This window comes from Canis lupus, chromosome 5, assembly GCF_048164855.1.
Source record: "Canis lupus baileyi chromosome 5, mCanLup2.hap1, whole genome shotgun sequence".
Classification (NCBI taxonomy): domain Eukaryota; kingdom Metazoa; phylum Chordata; class Mammalia; order Carnivora; family Canidae; genus Canis; species Canis lupus.
Genome location: NC_132842.1, coordinates 5690002 through 5715448, shown reverse-complemented (window position 1 = coordinate 5715448; position 25447 = coordinate 5690002). Strand labels below are relative to the sequence as shown.

Genomic DNA, 25447 nt, shown 5'->3' with positions numbered 1-25447 from the left:
TATGATTTGTTCAAATACATATTCTGGACCTCTGTCCCTTTTGGCACCCTCTGAACCCCAATTAAACGTAGGTTTTTCTGGGGATCCCTGGGTGGCTCAGTGGTTTGGCACCTGCTTTTGGCCCAGGGCGCAATCCTGGAGTCCCGGGATCGCATCCCATGTCAGGCTCCCGGCATGGAGCCTGCTTCTCCCTCCTCCTGTGTCCCTGCCTCTCTCTCTCTCTCTCTATCATAAATAAATAAATAAATCTTAACAACAACAAAAAAAAGTAGGTTTTTCTTCCTCAGGCTGTTATTTATTTCCCTTAATCTATCCTCATGGTCTTTTAATTGTTTGTCTCTTTTTTTCCTCAGTTTCCCTCTTTGCCATCAACTTGTCTTCTTCTATGTCACTCACTCGTTCTTCCACCTCATTAACCCTCGTCGTTAGGACTTCTAGTTTGGATTGCATGTCATTCAATTGATTTTTAATTTCTGCCTGATTAGATCTAATTTCTGCAGTCATGAAGTCTCTTGAGTCCTTTATGCTTTTTTCTAGAGCCACCAGTAGCTGTATAATAGTGCTTCTGAATTGGCTTTCTGACATTGAATTGTAATCCAGATTTTGTATCTCTGGGAGAGAGGACTGTTTATGATTCTTTCTTTTGAGGTGAGGTTTTCCTTCTAGTTATTTTGCTTAGAGCAAAGTGGCCAAAAACAAGTTGTATTGGGAAAAGGAGAAAAAGAGAGAAGAGAAAGAAGGAAAGAAAAAGAAAAAAAGAGAAAAAAGAAGAAAAAGAAAAAACGGGGGGAAGGAAACAAATCAGAAAAACAAAACAAAACAAAACAAGGGGGAGTATCCTCTGATTCTGTATACTGTAAGTCCCTCGACTTGCCCTGGAACTTTCCAGTGCTGCTTGGTCAATAATTTGTTTTTCCCCTGTCCATGAGAAGCAGACTCCTCACAGGGAGCTGGGGCCTATTGAGCTGATTTTCAGGTGTTAGCACTTGGGGGAACTGCTCAGCCCCCCGCCTGTTGCAGGGCTCAGTGGGGGTTGTTTACCCCGCGAGGCCCCAGGAGGAACAGCCCCAGTGGCGGGGCAGCTCTGGAGCCCTGGATTCAGCCCCCGCAGTAACCCCGGAGCTCTCCGTCTGCAGGGCCTGGAGGCTCCCCGTCGGGGCCGCTGATCTGCTCAGCTCGGGGCAGGCGCGTCCTCGCTGTCCTGGGCCCTCCCGGCCTCTGTCTGTCGAGCGGGGAGGGGGCCGGGTCCTGGGCTGTGTCCCCGGCGCCCTGTGCTCCTGGGCCTGCCCTGTTGGATTCGCGCTCCCGGGCCGCGCAGCCCCCTCCGCGGAGCCGCCCCCGAGCCCCCCGAGCTGCTCCGGGTCCCGCCGTGCGCTGCAGCCCTTAGGGAGCTCGGCGCACTCTCCCGGGGCGCAGGTGCCTGTTAGTGTCCCCGGAGCCCGAGGGCATCCCCGCCCTCCTGGGTCCTGCTCCCCCTCCCCGCGAGCCCCTTTCCGCCCGGAAGGTCGGTGCAGCTCCTGCTCCTCCGGGACGGGGCTCTCCTGTCCTGGGGACACTCGCCCCGGCCTCAGCCCGGCTCCTCGCGGGGCCCCTCCCCCTTGGAGGCCTTTGTTTATTTCTTTTTCCCCTTCCTTCCTTCTTCCTTCCTTCTTGATAGAAGCGTGAACTCTTCTCACTGTAGCATTCCAGCTGTTCTCTCTTTAAATATCAGGCTGAATTCGTAGATTTTCAGGATGATTTGAAGGTTATTTAGGTAATTTGGTGGGGACAGGTGATTGGGGACCCTACTCTTCCGCCATCTAGCCCCTCCCCCCCAGAGGTTTTGTTTGTTTTTTTGTTTTGTTTTGTTTTTAATTTTTATTTATGATAGTCACACACACACACACACACACACAGACACACAGAGAGAGAGAGGCAGAGACAGGCAGAGGGAGAAGCAGGCTCCATGCACTGGGAGCCCCACGTGGGATTCGATCCCGGGTCTCCAGGATCACGCCCTGGGCCAAAGGCAGGCGCTAAACCACTGCGCCACCCAGGGATTTCCGCCCCCCCCCCCTTCGGCCCCAGAGGTTTTGAATGAAAACAAAGGTAGTTCCTAACCACATCATGGCGTCCTAGGTTGCACATCACTCGGATTGTTGTATAGTGAGTAAGAGTGTGTGTATGTGTGTATGTGAAGAAAATGCTTTTGGAGATGGTAATTTAAAAAGGTGGTTTTTTTTTTTTTAACTAGAATTAGATAAAACTCTAGAATTAGAATTAGATACAAATTACTAGAGTTAGATAGAAAAATCACCAAAAATATCCTGCTCCTATATCCTGGCCATGATACTAAGTGATCCCATTGTGCATATTGGAAAACAAACATTAAAAGAGAAAAATTTGGTTATCTGTTAAAGTTAAAACTCTTTTTCCAAATCAAACTACATATTAAAGGGACCAAGGAAGCTCACTATTTGTAATTATGGTAAAATATTTTTGGCAGAGGGTTTGGTTTCATAATACAAGTACTTTTGTTTGCTAGTCATCACACAGTCTGGCAATTAGAAAATTGGCTTGTGTCCATGAGCTGCCTTTATCATCCCTATATCAAAATCTATGTTAAAGAAATAGTTTTTGCATACCATTGACTAGTTAAAAAACTAAACAAACAAAAAACCCAGCAATTTTGGTTAGTTCTCTAGCATTTAGATGCTATGCTACAAAGAACAGTATCATCAAGGATATTAGAGTAATGTATTTTAGTAGGAGGTGATAAGTTTTTATTTTACTGAACTGTGAAAATAGCAAACACAATTGGGATCAAGGAACTATTCGCTTCGAGGGGCTTCCACAAAACCCTAGTGTTAATATTACATAATATCATTATATAGCAATACATGTTAATATTACATATATCATTATTGTTCTAGAACTCAACCTTTCAGACAGGTAGGTATTTTGTTTGAACCCCACAAATGCTTTGAAGACATCTATTGTACAGTGCTAAGAACCTACGTTCTGATATCAGACAGCTCTAGGTTTGCAGTCTGCCACCTACTAGGCGTGTGACATCCTGCAAGTCACACACCACTAGGACCAAAGTGCTAGTAATGACAACAATGAGACTATCTCATGTGTACTGAGTGGTTACTATATGTAGGCAGAGTTTTATACTCAGTGCTTTATAATGTCTTTTTGTTTTAAGATTTTATTTATTTATTCATGAGAGACACACAGAGGCAGAGACATAGGCAGAGGGAGAAGCAGACTCCTCACAGGGAGTCCAGTGTGGAACTTGATCCCAGAACCACAGAATCACGACCTGAGACAAAGGCAGACACTTAACCACTGAGCCACCCAGGTGGCCCTGTATAGTATCTTATATTTATTATCTCATTGGATCCTCATGTAAACCTTGTGAGGGGAGGTAATATCATCATTATTTTATGAATGAGTAAAAGGAAGAACGTAATTCTTCAAGTACACACAGCACAGGACCTGGGGCAAGAACCTGGTTATTCTGTCTCCACGTTCCAAGGTTTAGCCACATTCACCTGCCTCCCCAAGCCTCAGTTTCCCTGTCTGTAAGATCAGAACAATAATAACTCCTGTAGTGTTGGCAGGAGGCTCTGAGATCGTGGAATAAGGCACAGGGTGGTGACTGCCTCTGAAGCTGGCACTTCATTATCACTGCCAGTATTGTTGCTGTTAGCAAGGATTGTAGTATCAATCAATTTCTAACAGGAAGGATTCACACATCCACTCTTCTTTGCACACATTTCTGTCTAAGTGAGCAGAGAAAAGCTCTACTCACTTAGAAAAAGCTTGTAGAATTACTACAGTTTCATCAGAGCCAATGAACAGGGTCACTAAGGAGTCAAGCACCTGATTTGTGACCATTTGGATGCCTGCCTAGAGGTATAAACTCTCTAGTAACATTCTCCTTTTGGTAAGCTAGCTTTCTCCTTCATGAATCTGGGCCAAAAATCCACTGTGTCTTTAGCTTCTTCCCACAAAGAGGAGATTTTCCTGCTAGCAGCAATAGCTGCTATTGTGGGATTTTGCCCAGGAGATTTTGTGAAGTTATCTGACCCAATAGCATTATATAAATTTTTAAGACTTGTAAAATCAGGAATCTCAGTGCAAGGCAGCCACATCCAAAGCAAAAATCTGTTCAACAGTCCCCACTTTAATGGCTCTCCTGTAAACACTGACAACTACCAGAGAACAGCATTACAAAAAGATCAGTCACTACTTAATTGTGTGAGTAAAGGCTGGGACATGTGAACATTAATGATACACATTTTTGCTATGGAGATACTTTGAGGCCAGACACACAGAATGCAACAGCTGCCATCCAAAACCTCCCTGCACCAAGAGATATTTGTCTGGAAACTCTTGGCCTGGCCTGACAGCTTCTAGTCCTAGAGGACCATGCTGATTGCCACCCAAATGTTTTCTCACCCCACAACACATGGGGAGTCAGAGGATGCACAGTCCGTATTTGGGGCTCCTTTTGCTCTTGCCCCACAGCCAGGATGGCTCAAAACCATAGGTCATATGAATGGTACTTGGCTAGTATGTCACACAATTATTTAAATACTACCAGGCTAAACTTCCCATTTCTTTTTTTTTTTTTTAAGATTTTATTTATTTATTCATGACAGAGAGAGAGAGAGAGAGAGGCAGAGACACAGGCAGAGGGAGAAGCAGGCTTCATGTAGGAAGCCTGATGTGGGACGCAATCCTGGGTCTCCAGGATCACACCACAGCCTGAAGGCAGCGCTAAACCCCTAAACTGCTGAGCCACTGGGGCTGCCCTAAACATCCATTTCTAAAGCAATATTTCTCAACATGTGGATCTAGGTCAGAATGATCCAGGGTGCTTATTAGAAATCCAGACTCCTATGCATGCCTCTCTATTTTACTATGTTACTGTTAGTATGTAAGTCCTGAAGAATAGAAGCTGGTCTGTTTACTCTGGTACCCCAGTACCCCCAACAGTGTGTGGCACACAGTAAGCACTCAATACATATTTGTGGAAGGAATTAATTCCCGGGCCCCATTAATCTACCTCCTCAATCAAAATCTCTAAGAGTAGGACCAAGGAATCTGCATTTTAAAGGCACACAAGTGATTTTTTTTGCACACAAAATTTTTAGAACCATTGTTCTAAAGTAATTCAGCTAATTCTAAGATAGACAGAAAGATGAAAAGTTTTGTCTCCAGAGGCGGCATATTAGCCATCTGGCCAGTCATTAAGGTAAAATAACCATATTAATATCACCCATGAGTTGAACTTCTGCCTTCAGGTCACATTATCTCCAACAAATGTTGATCTACCACCTTCAGCACACCAGATTCTGGGTTCCTAAGTGGATAAAAACAGATACGTAGGCGGAGTGCCTAGGAAAGGCTGGAACCTGCCCCGTGAAGAACCACACCATCGCTTTCTGCCTGAACTTGATTATTTGATGAACCTGCCCCAAAACTCCGATAGAGAAATGGAACAGACTGTTCATTACTGGTTCCCTGGCATGCTTGAATGGCACCTCTGATCCAGGAAAGTCAGATATTATCTGCAAGGATTTATCTTATCTTGAAAGTCTCCAATCTTTCTAAATAGGTTTCCTATCTGTTTGGCCCTTCTAGGAAGCTTGGTGTTTTACTTCTAGTTACAATCAACCTTTTACCAACATTTGATCTTGGACTGTCACTTCACTTCTCTTGGCCTGCTTCCTCATTTGAAAAATGAGACAATTAGACCAGAAACAGGTCTTCAGCACCTTCCAATTATAATGTACCCTAATCTGTGACTTCTTGGTGACACCTACTGCTCATGCTTAACAAAACATCCAGATGTGATTTGATGATCCAATTGCAGCTGTCAAACTAGGATACCCAAAACTATCCAATGGAGAGGTGGTTGGCACGTGGAAGAGTAGGTAAAATTTGGGATTTGCAAACCGTTTCTGAGAATTACCTCTCAGTTTCCATGTTTACCTAGAAAAATACAATGGCAACTTTAATGTGCTGAAAACTTTATGTAAGAGATTAGTGCAATACCCAAATTTCTTCTGAAAGCTGTACATTTTGTTTGTATCAGCGCTGCAGCAACGCTGAAGCATAGCTTGATCTAGAGAGACGGAAAGATCACTGCTTCGTGGGATGCCCTCAAGCCAAGCTGTGAAGTAGGGGGAGAGATATAGGGAGTGAGCTCCTTTCCCTGACCCCATCACTTTGCCTTTCCATTCCCTCTGTCCTTCTTTCAGAAGCCCCATCCCACAGATGTTCCCCAGAGGTGGGTTGCTCTGAACTGGAATCACACCCTAAGCACCAAATGTATGTTCACTGTCCTTTGTTCCAATCCAGCCTGACTAATCACTGGTAACTTGTCCATTACTGTTGCCAGATAATTGCATTTTAACTGCCTTTCTTTAGAAAACAGCTTCACATAAATTAGTGGTTCTTAAAGGCTTTGGGGCCTAATGTCTACTTTATATTCCAACTATTTTGCAGTGCTTCCTCTATGAGCCTGAAATGAAAATCACAGAAAATATAACTTACTACTTACTATATAATGCCCAAATTATTTTTATAAAGTGAGTGTTAGGAAAGTAACTTATAATAAAATACCATATTTCAGTATGCAAAGCTTAGAAGATGTACTGAAGTAGCCCAATGCTCCCTCTATGCCTAAAATCACAGGGACAGCCAGGAATGGATTATTGAACTAGCAACACACACTAAACCCCCTCCTTCAAGCCGCCCCCCCCCACTGCTCCCTAAATGCCAGTAGTGTCTCCCAGCCATTTATTGTGACAACCTCCTACCCATAATTTATTTTTCAAAATTGCCCTTTAAAAACCTAGATCGATGACCCTGATGTGAAAAGTTAAGTCAGTTTTGCAACCTCGAGAGAGCTATTTTGGTGTGAAGAATATTTTACTGCCTCTGGCAGCATGCAGCTACTTTGTCCTTTCCCCATTTTTCCTCCAATGTCTTGGAAGATGAATGTCATAATACATAACAATCTCAACAATGAAAGTTAACATTTATGGAATGCTTCCCACATGCCAAGTGCTTTTAAAATAATTTTGCATGTATTAACTCTTTCAAACCTCATAACTACATAAGTAATTTTATTATTACTATGTTCCAGGGACAGTAATAATAGGCACAGAAAAATCAAGTAACTTGACTAAGATTACGCATCTAGTTACATTTAGCTTCTTGTAGAAACCAACTGCTTTGATTATTATAATAATGGGCTTTTATAATGAGCAAAGCACTATCTGTGTTTTTATTTTAGGAAAGAAACATTTCAGGGATAAAAGGATGTTTCTTTTTCCAAAGCCCATGCATCTAAATGTTTGAAATTTGCGCCCATGTTTTCTTGGCTGGCTTTATGCTTTTAGCACTTAGAATGTGATTAGGTAGCTTTTTTACTTAATATTTTCATTCATTTCAGAATGGATTTCTCTTCTTGGCACGTCATCTGTATGTGAAATTGCAGCGCCATTCATTCGGAGATTAGGAACACAAATCTTTTTCCTGCTCTTTCCTTTCATTGCCAAGTGGCTTGTGCCAAAACAGGCTTGTTTTAAGCGAGTTTAGAGGATGACCCAAGAAGCAGGTTCTGTGCACCATGGTGGGATATGTGGCTGTTCTAACAGCACAGTGTGGTCAGGAGTCTCCTAAATGTGTCAGAAATTACATCATGCATCATTCAGGGAGGAACTGCATTTCTTCCTGGAAACAGCCAAGGAGTTGTTATGACAAATCATTATTAGCAACAGTTTAGGGTTGAAATTTGACCCTGATGTGGCTACTTGTAAAGACAACAAAGTATTTGAAGCAAACCTATAATGTATTTATTTTTCCTTCCAGGGGGAAAATGGTCCCATCTGATCTTGAAAGAAGGATCCTTGAAGCCAAACAAAAAGTAAGTTTGTAGGGAGTTAATCTAGCCTATAACAGGCTAAAAGCACATTATTTCTGTTTCCATCCAGTGGAGAACATACTTTGGTATTGCTTTTTTGGTTTGTTTTTGGGGTTTTGGAGGGTTTTGTTTTGTTTTGTTTTGTTTGTTTTTTGGGGGGGGTGTTGTACTGGGGGGCAGAGGAAGAGGAGAGAGACTCCCAAGCAGGCTCTACACCCAAGCAGTGTAGAACTCAACCCAGGGCTCGATCTCACAACCCTGAGATCATGACCTGAGCCAAAATCAAGAGTCAGATGCTTTACTGACTGAGCCACCCAGGTGCCCCCACTTTGGTTTTGCTTTAAAAAGAAGACCTAGGGGATCCCTGGGTGGCTCAGCAGTTTAACGCCTGCCTTTCACCCAGGGCGCGATCCTGGAGTCCCGGGATCGAGTCCCGCGTCGGGCTCCCAGCATGGAGCCTGCTTCTCCCTCCTCCTGTGTCTCTGCCTCTCTCTCTCTCTCTGTCTATCATAAATAAATAAATAAATCTTTAAAAAAAAAAAAAAGAAGACCTAATTCTCAACCTCCCAGCTTTCCTGAGAGTATAGAATTTTTGAGTCGAGTCATTATTTATTTCTCTGAGCTCTAGGCTCTGCTCCAGAAAGATCTAAGTTGCTGATTAAATAATGTACACTGTGATAATATACACAGTGATGCTATAGGACTTTCTACAGCATTTGTCCTCTGTGTGCTGAGCATTGGCATTAAACAGACATACATTTGAAAGATCATTTTCACGGGTGGAAAATATCACACTGCTAATGCAGCACATGTTACCGTGTGGTGTGGTTGTTTAAAAGGAGCCAATTTTTCCTGCCTAGGAATATGGTTATGATTGGCTCTCCAAGAATCTTCTTCTGTGGCAAGCAATTTAGAAGTCTGAGAAGCAGCAAGTTCTGGAGACCTGTGAAAGATTCCCACAAAGCTCTAGAAAGTCATTTATTTCCCTGGATGGTTTGCAAACCAGAGAGCTTGCTTGTAGAACTCCCTTAGTGTAACTTTTATTTACATGTGCATTTTATTAATATCAGCTTAGGAATAATTATTTCTTTTAATATGCCTTTTTTTCCCTACAAAGTGGCAGCAGGAGTCCCCTTGTTCCTGTACTAGGACACTTCTAGTAGCATACACCACAAGATTAAACCTTTGCTGCCACCTAAAGCCTGACTCTGTAACATCCTGTCACATCACGGCTCTATTCATTCTGTTTGAGGCATTCTTCTACCTTCTAGCAATTTCCATTTAGCCAGGGCCAGACAGACTGAGGACTACTTAGATGGATAAAAGTAATGGCTTATTGTCTAGTCCCACATGAACTCTTCCCTCTAAGATAACAAATAGATTATCTGAGGATTTTCCAAATAGGAATAATGAGCCCTTCGGATTTCCTTCTCTTTGTTCTTTTGTCTGCTCACACTAGGAGACTAATTTGCAAAAGGAAGACTAGAAAGTGAGCAAAGTAGGGAGCATATCCATCTGGAATATATAAATGGCTTGGGGGCACCATAAAGCTTCTTCCCTTTTGGGTCCAATGTCAGCTTCTTCCCTTCTGGGTCCAGTGTCACCAGAACCAAAGTGTCTGTTTCTATAAGGCAAGAATGGCCTGGAGAAGCCAGATCTTGGAGAGTGAATATCCTCCCAGGTTCCAAGGGGCCAACAATCCTTGTGATGTTTCCAAAACTGGAGAAGTGTGTGACAGAGGGAGAATATCCACTGTTTTTATTAGCTAAAAAAAAATACTGATGCCCTATTTGACGTTATTTGGGGCTTTCTCATTTGTCTAGGGATTTGTTCCTTTCCTTGTGAGCGCCACAGCTGGGACCACCGTGTATGGAGCATTCGACCCCCTCTTAGCAGTTGCTGACATTTGTAAAAAGTACAAGATCTGGATGCATGTGGATGTGAGTATCCCATAGGGACTGCCACCAAAGTGTCCTTGCACTTACTTATTCATTCAGGGCTCATGGAATGAAACCTGTTTCTCTCTCTCTCTCTCTCTCTCTCTTTCTCTCTTTCTCTCTGTCTGTCCCTTGGGAGCCTGTTTTCAGAATGGGGATATTTAAGCTTTTGAAGAGTGCAGAGACAAAGTGGCACATGATCCACACAGTATACAACATTGACTGGAGGAAGTCAGAGGCTGATTTGCCTTAATGTTCCCAATATGATAATAATCTTATTTCTATGACCAGCATCCAAGCTGAGTACTTAGTTCTTAAATCATCATCAGCCCATAACATCCTTGGAGGAATGTAGCCTCCACACACACATACACAGCCACACACATGTAGATTGTATTTCCCTCTAAGGATGATCAAAAAGGCAAAAAGAGTTACATTTGCATAGGAAACTCAGAAGATAAAAAACTTAAACTCAAGTCGGGTATTTGTATATTTGAAGAGGAAAGAAGACTTGCTAGAAGTATGGGTCACCAAATTGCCAATTTCTTAGCTGGGCCAGCTGAAAAGATAAATTATATTTGAAATGTTACTCCAGGCCTAGTCACATTAAATGAAGATGTGCCCATCAAAACATCTTCAAATGAAAAAATGTCCAGATTTAGAAGGACAAATTGAAGAAACTTAAACTTAAACCAGAATCACTCCAAGTGTGGTTCAAGGATCAGCTGTTATCTGCAAACTGTTTGTTACTAATCTACTATTACTACCTAAGGCTGAACCAGGTAGATTTCCATCATCCCAATGTCATCCTGTAGAGTGGTTACCAGTCTTCTTTTCCTTCCATGATTCACAATATGAGTTGTTCATTAGGCTACCAGACATTCCATTGGTTTTACAAATGAAGACACTAAGTTGAACAATCCAAGTACCATCGTGACTCAGGTCTTGGAAGTGGAAAGCCTATTAAACCTTGTTAGCTGATTCAGGAAGAGGATTATCCTGACAACTTTAAAAATAACAATGTCTGTGTGTCCTGAACCAGCAGGTACTGTGGTCTCTCCTCTAGGATTTCTACTTAACATAGAGCTAGATCTTTTGACCAATTGTATGTGCTTTCTTTGGAACCTACCAAGTTTATCACTTATTATCTTAAATGTTTATACTCTGTGTAATTAAAGTAAAGAAAATCTTAAAATATTACACATTTGGAAAATTGGGTAATTTTTCAAAGTGTAAAAGAACTGAAGTTACAACAAACTTTTTTAAAAAAGGCAATTATACCCTAACACGTGTTTTTTTTTTTTTTCTTTAAAAATTATCCTGGGATTATTTTCACCCACAAATAAGGCCAACATTTTCCAATGAATCTCCATCTTAACATCATACTATTAAAGAAATCACTATATCACTATACTAATTTAAATCTTCAAACTTGAGTAAAGATTTTTAAGAGACATGTTCTAGCCACTCAACAAATTCTTTCTTTCTTTCTTTCTTTCTTTCTTTCTTTCTTTCTTTCTTTCTTTCTTTCTTCCTTCCTTCCTTCCTTCCTTCCTTCCTTCCTTCCTTCCTTCCTTCCTTCCTTTCTTTCTTTCTTTCTTTCTTTCTTTCTTTCTTTCTTTCTTTGAAATTATCTTATCCTAAAGTACGTTATTAGTGAAATAGGATTTTTAAAAAAGATTTCATTTATTTATTTGACACACAGAGAGAGAGCATAAGCAGAGGGATTGGTAGGGAGAGGGAGAAGCAGGGAGCCTGACATGGGGCTCAATCCCATGACCCAAGCCGAAAGCAGACACTTAACCAAGTGAACCACCCGGTGCCCTTGAAATAGGATTATGAAGCTGCTTCTTCCTTCTGGAATCATCCAGACTTGCCAAAGGAGTTTTCCTTATAATAAGTGGGAAATATCAGAAAGGGAGACACAACATGGAAGACTCCTAACTCTGGGAAACGAACTAGGGGTGGTGGAAGGGGAGGATGGCGGGGGGTGGGGATGACTGGGTGGCAGGCACTGAGGTGGGCACTTGACAGGATGAGCACTGGGTGTTATTCTGTATGTTGGCAAATTGAACATCAATAAAAAATAAATTTATTATTTAAAAAAAAGGAGTTTTCCTTATAACTCAGAGGCTGCTTAATGGGTCCTTCACCCCATCCTCTGTACTCTCAGCAGAGGACACAATAGGCTTTCTTGTTCTGACGTCACAAGCTGCACTAGGATCGTGAGTGGTAGTGATGTATTGGGGAAAGGATCTTTCCCCTTCTTGGGTGGACACAAGACATATGCCCCCAGTGTGGCTCCTTTCACTTATCTAAATATGAAATGGAACCTGAAACTTTAGAATAGCATCCAATTTAAACTTTGAAAGTCTAGTGCCAGAAGGTGGCCAGGCTTCTCAGTTGCCTGAGCTTGAGGAGATGACTTTCACCCCATGAGACTCACTGTTCTGGAGGACACCAAACTTTAGAAATCTAGGCAATGAAAGACCTGCTACCCTGTTACTTATATGATCTTCCTTTTTGCAGGCCGCTTGGGGTGGGGGATTACTGATGTCCCGGAAGCACAAATGGAAGCTGAGCGGCGTGGAGAGGTACACCCACTTTTCTTGTTAACAATGTAAAGCGTGAAAGCTAAGTGTGAAAAGCAAGTTACATACAATTTCCAAGCACTCTCAGAGCACAGGTGAGTCCATTCTCACAATGCTTGTATGCCTTAACCTGTGTGGTCATGGACACATGAATATTATGTGTAAACAACAAAAAGGCGTCAAATGCCCTGTCAAGGAGCCCAGGTGGAATGTTTCTCAAGTATAGAACCCTAACTGGAGTCTGTGGTTGGCCAGAGGTCTCAGGAATGGCCTTCTTTTTTTTAATTAATTAATTAATTAATTAATTAATTTATGATAGTCACAGAGAGAGAGAGAGAGAGAGAGAGAGAGGCAGAGACATAGGCAGAGGGAGAAGCAGGCTCCATGCACTGGGAGCCCGATGTGGGATTCGATCCCGGGTCTCCAGGATCGCACCCTGGGCCAAAGGCAGGCGCCAAACCGCTGCGCCACCCAGGGATCCCCTAGGAATGGCTTTCTTACAATCTCTGAACCAACTACCAAAGTTACTTAAAAACCTCTTGGCAGGTCATAGTTTTCTAGGGAGAAGATCTATAGCTTTTATGTTCCAGAAAAGGACAATATCCATTGCTTTAAGCAAACCAATAAATAACTGTGCACTTTATATTTTATCAGTGTTGAAAGCAGGGGCTTGGGGCTTAATACGTCCAGTTTAGAGCAAGACAAACTTGTGAGAACAACATTGTCTCATGGTTTCATTCCCACGATAATTTTTTTTTTTTACAAAAAAAATTTATATAAAAAAAAGGTTACAAAGCACCTTTTTTTTTTCCCCAGAGATTAAGCAGTAGATGATTGAGAAAAGCTGCTAAACCTAAAGGAGGTGATATCTGATTGGCATAAGACATATTCAGGTCTGAAGAGAAAAGGGAAAAAATTTATAGAATGCAAAATCAGCCTCAGGCTTTGCTGACCATGTGCAAAGGGAGCACAATGTCCCCAGTTCTCCCATTACACCATGGCAGGTCAACAGCAGAGGTGAGCTCTGACACTCCAGGCAACTGAGAAAGCCTGAGTTTGTCAGAGGCTGCCAAGTGCCCACCATGCCCTGCCAAGTAGCCAGATGCTGCCCAGGAAGAGTTGCCCACTGGCTCTGCTTCTAGACATCCTGGCTCCATTTCCATTCTGGGATGAGGAGAGAGGCCGATGGAGCATGGAGCACCTGTCAGCACTGGTCATGCGGCCAGCCAGGCTAAGCCAGAGTGAATGCACATGGTGTGCTCTGCGATGCCCAGGCCCGCTCACATGCAGAGAACCCGTGAGTAGAAAGAGGGGGCAGGGGTCACCGAGGCAGAGTCAGGGGCACACTGCCTCATTTGTGGAAGACTTTAGAGTCCAGCTGAGGCCTAAGTCAGCAGGGTAGCAGTCCCCAAGTCTGCTGACAGGGGTCAGTGACTGGCAAGCAGAGCTGCCAGTGCTCTGATGGCAGGTGCCCTGTTAGCAATGGGAGGCCGAAGGCACACATAGCCCCCTGCCAGTGAAGGCCAGTCTGCCTCTCCCTCTGATCCTCTGGGTTTCTCCCACGCCAAATTCCTTTTCGCCATGAAGATCTCTATGAAACCAGACACCTAAGGAGAAGGCAATGCACAAAACAGAGATAATGAAAAAAAGAGAACAGCTTGGAAGGTACCTGCTCAGATGACCAGAATGAGAACTAATTCTCATGCTTTCAAAAGAGAGGTGGCCTGCACACAGTACTCTCTCTTCTATGAGTTCCTTTCTGACTGGTTCAAAAAGTAAGCATCTATTATTGTACTTTTAATGCCACCTGGAACTCCAAGTGCTGAAAGCCATGGGGCGTCCTCCACCGATGATGACTTAAAAGCTCACTAAATTACCTACCCTGAGCCTTGGAAAAATAAACACCCACACACTTTTGCACTAAAGACTATTATTTCAGAGCAAAGCTTAGAACATTTACCATGGAACAGAGTCTGTTCCAATTGCCACAATTTTGAAACTGTATTATAACTAAATCCACTAAGTGGAATAGCCAAATATGAAGTCCCAAAAATGAGGGACTGCCACCTACTTATCCAAGAGTATCCATCTTGCTGACTTATTAGCGAAAGGCACGTTGTCTGTGGTGAATAAGGTTGTAGGGTCAGTGGAAACCCTGGGCCTCATGGGCATGGGTATAAGTTGAGGGGGAAAAATTTGCCTCACTTGGAAGTATACATCTTCCCAAGGATTCACTCTAAAATGGAAGAAACCATGGTCAATTATCATCCCCAGATTAAGAGGTTCTCCAATGGTCACAGGGTCCCCAGAGTACCATCCTCATAACAAAATGCTGCAAGTGACCATAGCCTGCCTGGCACTCCCTCTGAGGACCTACCAAATTCTCAGAAAGCATCTTTCTTCCTTGTTCAGGCTCTCAAATTTTCTAGAGACAGTGTAGCTGAGAGGGTGTGCCAAGAGCCTTAACACTCCCAGGTATGCTTCCGTGCCTTGGAAACTGTCTCCTTTAATCCCTCCCTACAGCAGGCTGCTGCTTGCCTGCAATTGCAACTGGAAGGTAGATGTTCAAGGTGAAGAGCAAGGTCATGGAGGTTTGAAGGGATCCATGGAGGAAGTTCAGGTGTTTGGCTGGAGACTGAGAGGGATTCATAGCCGTGACTAGGAAGTTTAGGGATGCCTGGGTGGCTCAGTGGTTGAGCATCTGCCTTTGGCTCAGGGTATGATCCCGGGATCAAGTCCTGCATCGGGCTCCCGGCATGGAGCCTGCTTCTCCCTCTGCCTATGTCTCTGACTTTCTCTCTCTCTCTCTCTGTGGGTGTGTGTGTGGGTGTGTGTGTCTCATGAATAAATCAATAAAATCTTAAAAAAAAATTATACTTGGTCCCATAGATGAGCAGATCTTTGTGATGTTTGTCCTGTTCCATGGAAGTCACACTGCTGGGTTCATCCATTCAGGTCGCTCCCCCCCGCTACCACCCCAGTTTGCACCCTTAGCTTCTCCTACCGCCACTACTGTCCTCACCTGGACAAAATCGAGAGCTCAGTGGCTTCTACTGGGTCCTTGGCCTCCATCTCCTCCCAAGTCTTGACTTGCCTCTTCACCCTCCCCCCACCATCCATGGCTCTATGGCAGAGACTTTCATCACCCCCCTCCCAATCTGAGAAATAGAATGCTTTCCATGCACAATAGTGGCTCCTACAGCAGTGGTTGTCAGCTCAGGGATTGATGTTGATCCAGACTTGGCCCTGAGGGCAGACTCTCCACCAAGACTCCTTGGGCAGGACTTGTGAACTCTCCACAAGCTGCAGGGAGCCTGATGTGGGACTTGATCCCAGGACCCCGGGATCATGACCTGAGCCAAAGGCAGAAGCTCAACCACTGAGCCACCCAGGTGCTCCAGGACCATGTGTAGTTTAAAGAACTGGTGCTTCTGTTTACTTCCTTTGCTTCTGAAACATTTTGTGTGTCTATATAGATGAGTCACACTCTAATTACACGAAGAGTATTGTATATTACAGAATGCTTAAACACTATTTGTATATAATTCTTTTGCCTTATTTTCCAATGCTTTAAGAAGTTCCAGAGACTTTCCACCTTGACAGATTTTACAGTCTTATATAATATGTTAAAAAGTATAGGGACATTATCATAGATACCTTTGACCGAGCTAACATTAGCTTGCTGTACTCTAGGAAGTGTCTTCCTCAAAAATTACAAGCATCAAATACTACAGAATAAAGCACTTTATACAGAGGTGTTTTTTTAAAAAACAAACAAACAAAAAAAAAAACTAGAGCTGCAAGGGGTGATATTGGGAGAGCAGGAAGAAGAAGATACTACTAAAATGCTGAAATCTGAGAGCTGGATATGTGGGAGGAAAACAGAGAAAGAATAGATCTGGAAGGATGAGGAGGGGCAAATTAATGAGTTCATGTGGGGTCTGCTGAGTTTGAGGTGCAAATGAGGGCACAAGGACATGTCTTAAAACAGCCATAAAGAAGGCACTTTCCTCTAACTTACAGTAGATCACTGAAGCCATGTGACTGAATATCACAGCAAAACATTTTTCTTTTAAGATTTTATTTATTTATTCATGAGAATGCACAGAGAGGAGAGAGAGAGAGGCAGAGACACAGGCAGAGGGAGAAGGAGGCTTCATGTAGGGAGCCTGATGTGGGACTCAATCCAGGGTCTCCAGGATCACACCCTGGGCTGCAGGCGGCGCTAAACCACTGAGCCACCAGGGCTGCCCACAGCAAAACATTTTTTTTTTTTTTTTTTTTTTATGATAGTCACACACAGAGAGAGAGAGAGAGAGGCAGAGACATAGGCAGAGGGAGAAGCAGGCTCCATGCACTGGGAGCCCGACGTGGGATTCGATCCCGGGTCTCCAGGATCATGCCCTGGGCCAAAGGCAGGCGCCAAACCACTGCGCCACCCAGGGATCCCCAGCAAAACATTTTTAAATGAACTTGAGGCTGTTTTTCATAAATTGCCAACATTTCTAAAATAAATTAAGGACATGTCACTGAATCACTCTGCGCAGGTTTTTGCCATGTTTATGAGGCAACCTCTCTGGGAGAGAGGCAGGACAGGGAACTCAGTAACAGGTAGTCGCGGGCCTTGGCAGCATCTACTCTAAAAAGATAAGTTGGCCACTGCATCAAAACAACCACCTCCAGTCAGAGAAATGAAGAGTTATTTTCTTCCCCATCAGGGGTCATTACTGACAAAGCTGAGTTTCATCAGGATTAGGCATCCATCTAAAGCTGTAGAATATTCTAGAAGTGGTGTATGTGTGCTCAATGTCACAAAGTGTGTAAATGATAGAACTGAAATCAGTAGCAAGGGCCAACCTTGTTTAATGCTTGCTGTGTATTAGAAGATGAGCTGGCCTATTTGCCGATTCAGGTGAGTTCCCCAGGCCAGTAAGCATTCTCTAACTGACCAGCTGATGCCCACCATTCATCAGATAGATGAATGAGCTCTTTCCCAGCTTCTCATTTCTTCCCAAGGTTCTTACACCTCGAGTGCTGGGAGCAGGGTGAGCCCAAGTCTGTTGTTCAGCCAGAGGAGGGGCAGCAATCTGCAGCAGTCTGGAGGCAGCTGCCATGGGTTGTTCTACTTTCCCTCCTCACATGAGTCTGTTTATACTAAGGTCATGTTCATGATTCTGATTCCCAAGGATCCCTCAGGCCCTCAGAAGACATGCACAGAGGCTCACCTTGCCTGATAAACATATGAAGTGAGAGATGGGAACTCACTTGTGGAGGGAACACTTGCTTTCCCTGGAGCTAGGGGACAAACCGGTTGGAGCAGTTCAGCAGGAGAGAAGGAAAGAAGTTGAATGAAGTTGAAGTCTGCAGAGAAAATAACACTTTATCTGGGCTTTAAAGAATAAGTAAGATTTAACCAAGCTAAGCAAAGAAAGATGACATTCCAAGAAGAGGAAATAGCATTTAGAGACCCAGGAGCATGAGAATAGAATTTTCTGAGAATAAAAAATAATCTGATGTGATGAAAATGGTGTCATGAAAATGAAAAATGGGTATGAGATTGAGCAAAGACACAAGACTAAACACATGGCCTGCACTCACCCTTGGTGGCATTATTATTATTATTATTATTATTATTATTATCATTATTACAAGAATCTGACCCAGAACTATGGTTTAGACTTTTCAAATAGCATAAATCCCGACAGTATCTATTACTGATGAAAGAACATTGTATTTCTCAAGTATATCAGGACACTTAAGATTGGAAATAGATTGAAAAATATTGAAATAGATTTCAATACATTGAAAACTATAGGAGCCATAGCATATCCCACCTGTGGTCTAGAAAGATGTCTCTGGGCCAGAGAAGAGATGGAAATGGGATGAACCAAAAGCTATTATGAAAGGACACATATGAAAAATGTAATAATCAATTGAATAGGAAGGAGGAGAAGTTGGGTGAGAAGAACAAAATTAATGAATAAAAAAAATAATGAAATGAGCCATCACTCTGAGCTCTAGGCCACAGTGGTAGTGCCTCCAGGAACAATGGAGGCATGTGAGGATGGGCCCTTTACCTGCTTGGTGCCCTGCTCTTTGGCTGCCAAAGACGGGCCCCTGGAATGGAGGATCCCAGTCACTCACAGGGGCTCTCAGACCACACGGAGCCTGGCTGAATTCCTCCAGGGAAGCTAAGGGGGCACCGCATGAGATGCCTGCCCTTACCTACTCTCTCTGTAGATGAAGAAAAGGTTGTAGATTTAAGAGTCCATACCTTGTTCTATAAATTTAGTGTCATCCAGGAGTCTGAGAAACAGTGATAAGAGCCTCAAAGATCTGTCATCCTATCACAGGACCTTGTAGTCTGATCCTGTCATAGGTGCCACCCTCTTAACTCGGTTTCTTTCCTTTAGGGCCAACTCTGTGACATGGAACCCACACAAGATGATGGGCGTCCCTTTACAGTGCTCCGCTCTCCTGGTTAGAGAAGAGGTATGTCTTTCCGGATTCATGGCCCAATCCATCATTGGAGTTTGGTAGAGTAAATGTGGGTGGTAGCAGAATCAGAATACAGGATGATTTCATAAGCTCGAATGCTGAGCCATATCCAAAAAGGGGAAATTGAAAAAAAACAAAACAAAAAAAAAAGGGGGGGGGGAATTGTTCATGAGGATAATTATATGGTCCTGCTCTTATTTCCATGTAAAGGAGGGTTCTATTTTGAGTCGACAAGACAGGCATGTTTCATACATAGCTATATTGTACTCTGTGTGTGTGTGTGGCTCATTTTATGTAGCATGATATTTGCAAGGTTCGTTTCTGTCATAGTGTGTACCAAAATTTCATTCCTTTTGTGGCTGCACAATATTCCGTTGTATGAATATACCACAGTTTGTTTATCCATTCATCCTTCAGTGGACATTTGGGTCAATTCTATTTTTTGGCTGTTATGAATAGGGCTGCTCTGAGCATTTGTGTACAATGATTTGTTTGAATATCTGTTTTCAAACAATGGACCTGTTTTCAATGGAGGAATGGAATTGCTGAATCATATGGTAATTCTATGTTTACCTCATTGAGGAACTGCCAAAGTCGCTGAACCATTTTACTTTCCTACCAGCATGATGAGAGTTCCAATTTAGTCTACATCCTTGCCAACACTGAAGAAAATGCAGCTAAATTTAGCTCTTAAATTTAGGTCTTTGAACCATTTTGAGTTAATGTTTGTGGGTATGAGGTAAGAGTTTGCGTGTGGATATCCAGTTCTCCCACTACCATTTATTGAAGAGACTACTCTTTCTCCATTGAAAGGTCTTGGTACCCTTGTTGAAAATCAGCCACAGTGATATGGGTTTAGCTAAACTGTACTTGTGAAAAAGGCATGGAACATTAGGTTGTACTCAGCAGAGTCAAAAATGAGTCAAGAGAAACTTAGCATTCATAAAATATTAATGGGTTAGAAAAAAAAGTGGAGTTTCAGGATGAGGAAGGTGGTAGTTACCCACTGTCCTCTGGATAAGGCATGCCTGGAGTGGTTTGCTTAGGTCAATGCCAAATTGCATGTGGGACCCCATCAAGCTAGGGTTCAAACAGTGGGGAACGATTGATGACCATGTGAGAAGGATGGTTGAAATAATTAAGGATGTTTAATTTAAAGAGAAAAAGAAACTGAAAAGGCTGGAGAATGGTAGCCTTCACAGTTTAAATGACTCTCAAGTGGAAGAGATTCATTTTTTCCTTGTAGCTTTGGGGAACTGGGTCAGTAGCACTGGGTAGAATGATTTGATGGCACAGTCAGAATATGCCATGATTTTAGGTCTGACTTCCGGTCAATGAAAGGAAAGCTTTTCTAAAAATTAAGCTTCCCCAGAGATAATGAATGCTTTGCATAGGAATAAATTCACCACCAAGGGAAGTGATTGGAGATTGGACAGTCACTTATTAGTAAGAGGATTCCTTCATTAGAAGGAATAAAATAAAAGCTCTAGGATCCCTTCCAAATCCAAGAGTTTATGTTGCTCTGACAGCATGTCCCTTATTGAGAGGTAAGGAATAAATGTAATACTTATAAATAAATACTTAATAATGTATTAAGTATTCTGTGATAAGAGAGTTCTCGGTTTAAAAAAAGCCTGGGAGATTTTAGATTAAAGAGTTAAAAGGAAGTTTAATTACTTCAAGGCATGTCAGAGCCTTTAATATGGTGATATACATTGCAAGTATCTTTGAAGAAGGGATTTAGGGTATAGTTTCCTAAATTTATTTGACCATGGGAATTTCTTTTACAGCAACTATCTTATAGCACAGCAACTATGAGTGTACTTAAAATAGTTGGCCACATAATGGTCTATAATTTTAATGGCTTAGAATCAGAGTATCATCACATCAAGGCCCTTTATGTGAAAAACATCACTTTTATTTATCCATTTATACAGTGAGATGGGTGCTTGGCCAGCCTTTGAGAGGTCCTGTGTTTTGAGCTGCTTTTCCTATCCCAGATCCACTTTATCCATCATTCCACACTCTTGGGTGGTCTCCTTTATGACTGTTGGAACCTTTTTTTTTGTGAATGAGCTTCAGGCCAAGCTTCTGAGACAAACAAAATAGAAACGTTGCAATTTTCAATCTTATTGGTCTTCAAGTGAATTTTCTTTTTCAAATCCAATGTCATTCCCCTGCTCTATTACAATCCTTTAATTTCCCTCACTCTCAAAAAAATAACAATGAATTCCACTGCAAATGAAGCACAAACTATAGGGTCAAACCCAACCTCATTGCCTAACATCTGGTCTTTCAGGACCCAGTTAAATTTTAGTTGCATTACGTTTTGTTCTCATTTGATAAATTTTTTGTAAAGAATTCTAACTTCAACTAGGTGATCACATTTTAGTCTTCTCTTGTCATGAGTCACAAGAAAAAAAAAAAAAAACAAGCGCCAAAGCTTCTGTACAATCACAATTATACTGCAGATAATGAAAGAGTCAAAGGCTTCCTGTGGTTCGTGACAAATTGAAACGTGGTGGGGTTTCTGGTGAGGAGATTGACAATGCTGTTTTAGTCAGAGCATGATTCATTCACTGTTCTTCGGAATAGTTCAGTCACTTTGCCACCCATTTTCCATACTAAGCTTCTTATGCTGGGGCAAATTAATGATCATTGGCAGTGAAACATCCCACTGTAACCACCACAAGCAAACAAGTATAAAAATGCAGTACTGAAGCTCCTACCACTCTTGAAAGGGGAACATGGCATTTAAAAGGTTGGTTAAGACATCTCAGAATAACAATGCTTTTATTGTTTTAGATTTCAGCATAAAAATGTAGCAATATTCTGTATTAAAAGCTATGACTTCCAAAGAGAACTCAAAACCTAACAGCCCAATGATAAAGTACTTGAACTAAGTGTGAATGAAACACTAGAATAATCACACTATTAGTATTTTACAGAACCAGAGAGTTTCTAAAGTATTTTAATTACAGCAAAACCAAAACAGCAGGATGTTCCCTCAAAGAATGAACATTATACTCTGATTATGATTGTTTCTAAATGAACACATTCTCTTAAAAGGAGAGTAAAACCATCTATGCCCTTGTTGTTAACCTGTAGTTACATTTGACCCTGAGCTATTTATCCCACAGAATTGACCTATCCCAACAGTTCATATTGTCCAGATATTGGCCCCATTTTATTTTTCACTTTTTTAGAGAGAGAGAGTGTGTGTGCACATGCATGCACAAGCAAAGGAGCAGTGGCGGGGGGGGGGGGAGTGGGGAGGGGCAGGAGAGAACCTTAAGTAGGCTTCATGCAGGGCTTGATTTGGGGCTCAATCTCATGACCCTGAGATCATGACTTCAGATGAAATCAAGAGTCAGACACTTAACCGATTGAGCCACCCAGGTGCCCCTTGGCCCCATTTAAAAAATTTGATTCTTCCTGCTTTCCTTCTCTGACAAATTCAGTTTCCCTTTAAAAAAATTTTTTTCTCAATAATTTTCACCACAATGTATATCTAACAGAATACCCAATGAAGTCAGTAGTTTCCTAAGTTTTCTCTTCTCTTCTAGGGATTGATGCAGAGTTGCAACCAGATGCATGCCTCCTACCTCTTCCAGCAAGATAAACACTATGACCTGTCCTATGATACTGGGGATAAGGCCTTACAGTGTGGACGCCACGTTGATGTTTTTAAATTATGGCTAATGTGGAGGGCAAAGGTGAGCATGCATGGAATGGCTGAATGTTAACTAAAGACAGAAACTGTGTCTAGTGACCTTTATAATGTGGTAAAAAATGGATTTCCAAATTGAAAATTATCCCCAAGATTAAGTTTCTTTAATCCTGTATCTAGATATCTGCCTTCCACGTGGCCAAGAACATAAGCCAAATTGCTTCTAATGCTCGCTCATCTAGAAAACAAACCCAGGTTGTTTATAGAGCAGAACATCTGGATTCTTAAGAGATGTTTTGTTGCTGTTTTGTTCTTGTTGTTGTTGTCTCTCAACTCTTGGATTTTATCCACTGACAGATTCCTTGGGAAGAGTAATGCTACAACTATTTTTGTTTGGAGGACAAAAACAGGAACCCCCTTCTGTAAGGTTTCTCTATTTACCCCAGAATTTAACTATCCTTGATCACTCCTCTCAGAAACAGACACTCTGTAACCAATGCTGTGCAGTACCTGCTGGACCTAATTGCAGCCTTCAGAGAGTGTACCTGCATGCTGGCATGTAAGCAGGCTGGAAAGGGCAAAGTGTTTCTTTTTCATCTTGACCAGATTCCTAGTTTCAATGTCACAAATCAGTGACTTCCCACCTGGTTTCATTTACCTCCCACAGGAGGCAACGGCCAGAGCCAGCTGGACATGCCAAAGTAAACCAACTGCTAGAAAACCCAACCCACTCAAAAAGTCCACAAGAGAAACTTGACAAAGGAAGGAAAGGGAATGTTTAGAGGAAGGCTGGCATGCAGTGTGCTAGAGAGAAGGGCCACAGATTGGGCTATATGCTTTCTCAGTAGCTCACACAAACAGGTGGCACTTCAGTCCCAAGGGATTCATAGATAACTTGGTCAGCATGAGTATGACCTGCCAGGATGAGGCCAAAGATTGTGCTCTTCCCCAGGATTCGTGTGAAGAGGCATGAATCACGTCTACAGAAGCAAGTTCCATATGTTGTTGTTTGTCAGATGTTCCAGAGTCAACTGAATGCCTTAAGCAATGAGAGAGCCAGAGAACTAACAAGAAAGAGAGGGGGCTTGGGAGTGAAATAATGTAGTCGACAACCCTCTTATGGAATCTTCTTTAAATCTATTCAGGAAAAAGGCTGTTTAAGTACAAAGATGGTCTCACTTATTGCAGAAATAACTCTTAGATGGTGTCCGGGGATGGCTGGGCTACATATTCTTCAGACCAACCTCCAGAAGAGTCTTTGCCCTAGCTGAATTTCCTCTAAGGGCTGCTAAATATCCAGCAGCTGTGTGGAGTCATTGCCCCGTCAAGGAGGTGTCAGATGGATGGGCTCCTGTCCCTTGACCTGGGCAGGGGCCCCCTCCTCTCTTGAAAGATGAGAGCCTGCCAAGGATACTTACTGGGTCCCCACCACCCAAGATGAGACTCATTATTCTGTTGGATTGACACTTTCATTTGGCAAAAACAAATAAATAAAGAACAGGAATTACTGGCATCCTCTTAAACGGTTGGAAAATGGGTAGGTTTTTCATTTCATTGATTGGTGGGAATCAAAAATGATGAAAGTGAGTATCAGCTAGGTAGTTGAGGAAAGCTTGATCTCTAAATATTGTTCAGTATTGTCCTTTTTGTCTCCTTCTTCCTACGGTGTTTCTATTAAGATGATGATCATTAGCTATATTTATACAAAAGTGTTCCTCTCATGGTTCATCAGTTCCTGCTGCTCCCTTCTCTGTCTGAAGCCTCCTCGCCAGCATGGGGCAGCGGCTGGCTCTAAGAGAAATGATTTGGAGGCCATCAGTTGTGAATGAAACAAGAGGAACAGCTGAAGCCTGAAATAAGGGCCGAAGATCCAGTATGTAACGCACTGAAATAAAGGCACCAGGAGAGGGAAGAAAAAAAAGGAACAATGCCAGTAGCCGCATAATTTAGCCATAAATTACAGATGCATGTTCCTTTAATTCCTCATGCTCCAGTATCTAGACACGTAAATGGCAAAAACTTCTATTTGCTTTTCAACTTAAAGCTGTGTGTTTTGCAAAATGAAATGGTAATAATGATAAAAGTCCTCAGCTCAGTCCTACAATCCAGAGATGCAGGGAAGGTAATCACCCTCTTGTGAGAGCTCTCTAGTGATGCCATCCAGGGAAGAAGTCAGCCTGCCCTCGGAAGGACCAAGAAAGAGTTGGCTATGACATTCTATCTGGTATCCTCTCGGGCAGAGGAAAATGATCTGCAAGAAAAATACTGAGGGGCCAGCATTAATCAGTAAACCCTCTATTCTTGAATCTGCCTGGGAAATGCGGTATTCAAGTGAATCCATATTTTCTCCTTAGCAATACAAACCACAAGAAAATTACTGACCTGACTATACATATTCTTTAATCTGTTAATGACTGATGTAGCTGAATGCACTGAAGACAGCCATCCCATTAAGTCCAAGAGAATTTGATGAGAGCAACTGTGTGTAAAAAATGAGCTTCTTGATGTGGATGCTAGCAGGCATTCTAGACAATAGTGCAATATATAAGCCTGTCATAAGCAAAGGCCCTGTGCCTGCCCTCAATTCTGTTCTTATTGAAGAGACCTTTCATTTGGTTTGTATTTTATTAGAGAATGCTAAGTAAGACTTGATGACTATTTTCCAGATTTTACAGATTCCCTCAGTGGTTAAAACTCAGTGTAGATAGAAAAAAAAAAAAAAGAAAGAAAGAGAGAGATAAAGAGGGAAGGTGAGAAGGGGAGAGAGAGCAAGGGAGAGAGAAAAAGAAAAAAAGAAAGAGAGGATGCCAGGATGGCTCAGTGTTTG

At 42.4% G+C, this 25447-nt stretch overlaps 1 protein-coding gene across 1 annotated transcript in view; it reads left to right on the top strand.

The window, feature by feature from the left end:
• The window catches only part of GAD2 (glutamate decarboxylase 2), an 89452-nt gene that overhangs the window by 48109 nt on the left and 15896 nt on the right, over nucleotides 1-25447 (top strand). Inside the window, exons 9-13 of the mRNA XM_072825309.1 lie at nucleotides 7873-7927; nucleotides 9748-9864; nucleotides 12391-12455; nucleotides 18866-18944; nucleotides 22517-22666. Of these exons, the coding sequence (XP_072681410.1) occupies nucleotides 7873-7927; nucleotides 9748-9864; nucleotides 12391-12455; nucleotides 18866-18944; nucleotides 22517-22666 (466 nt within the window). The remainder of the gene's footprint in view (nucleotides 1-7872; nucleotides 7928-9747; nucleotides 9865-12390; nucleotides 12456-18865; nucleotides 18945-22516; nucleotides 22667-25447) is intronic.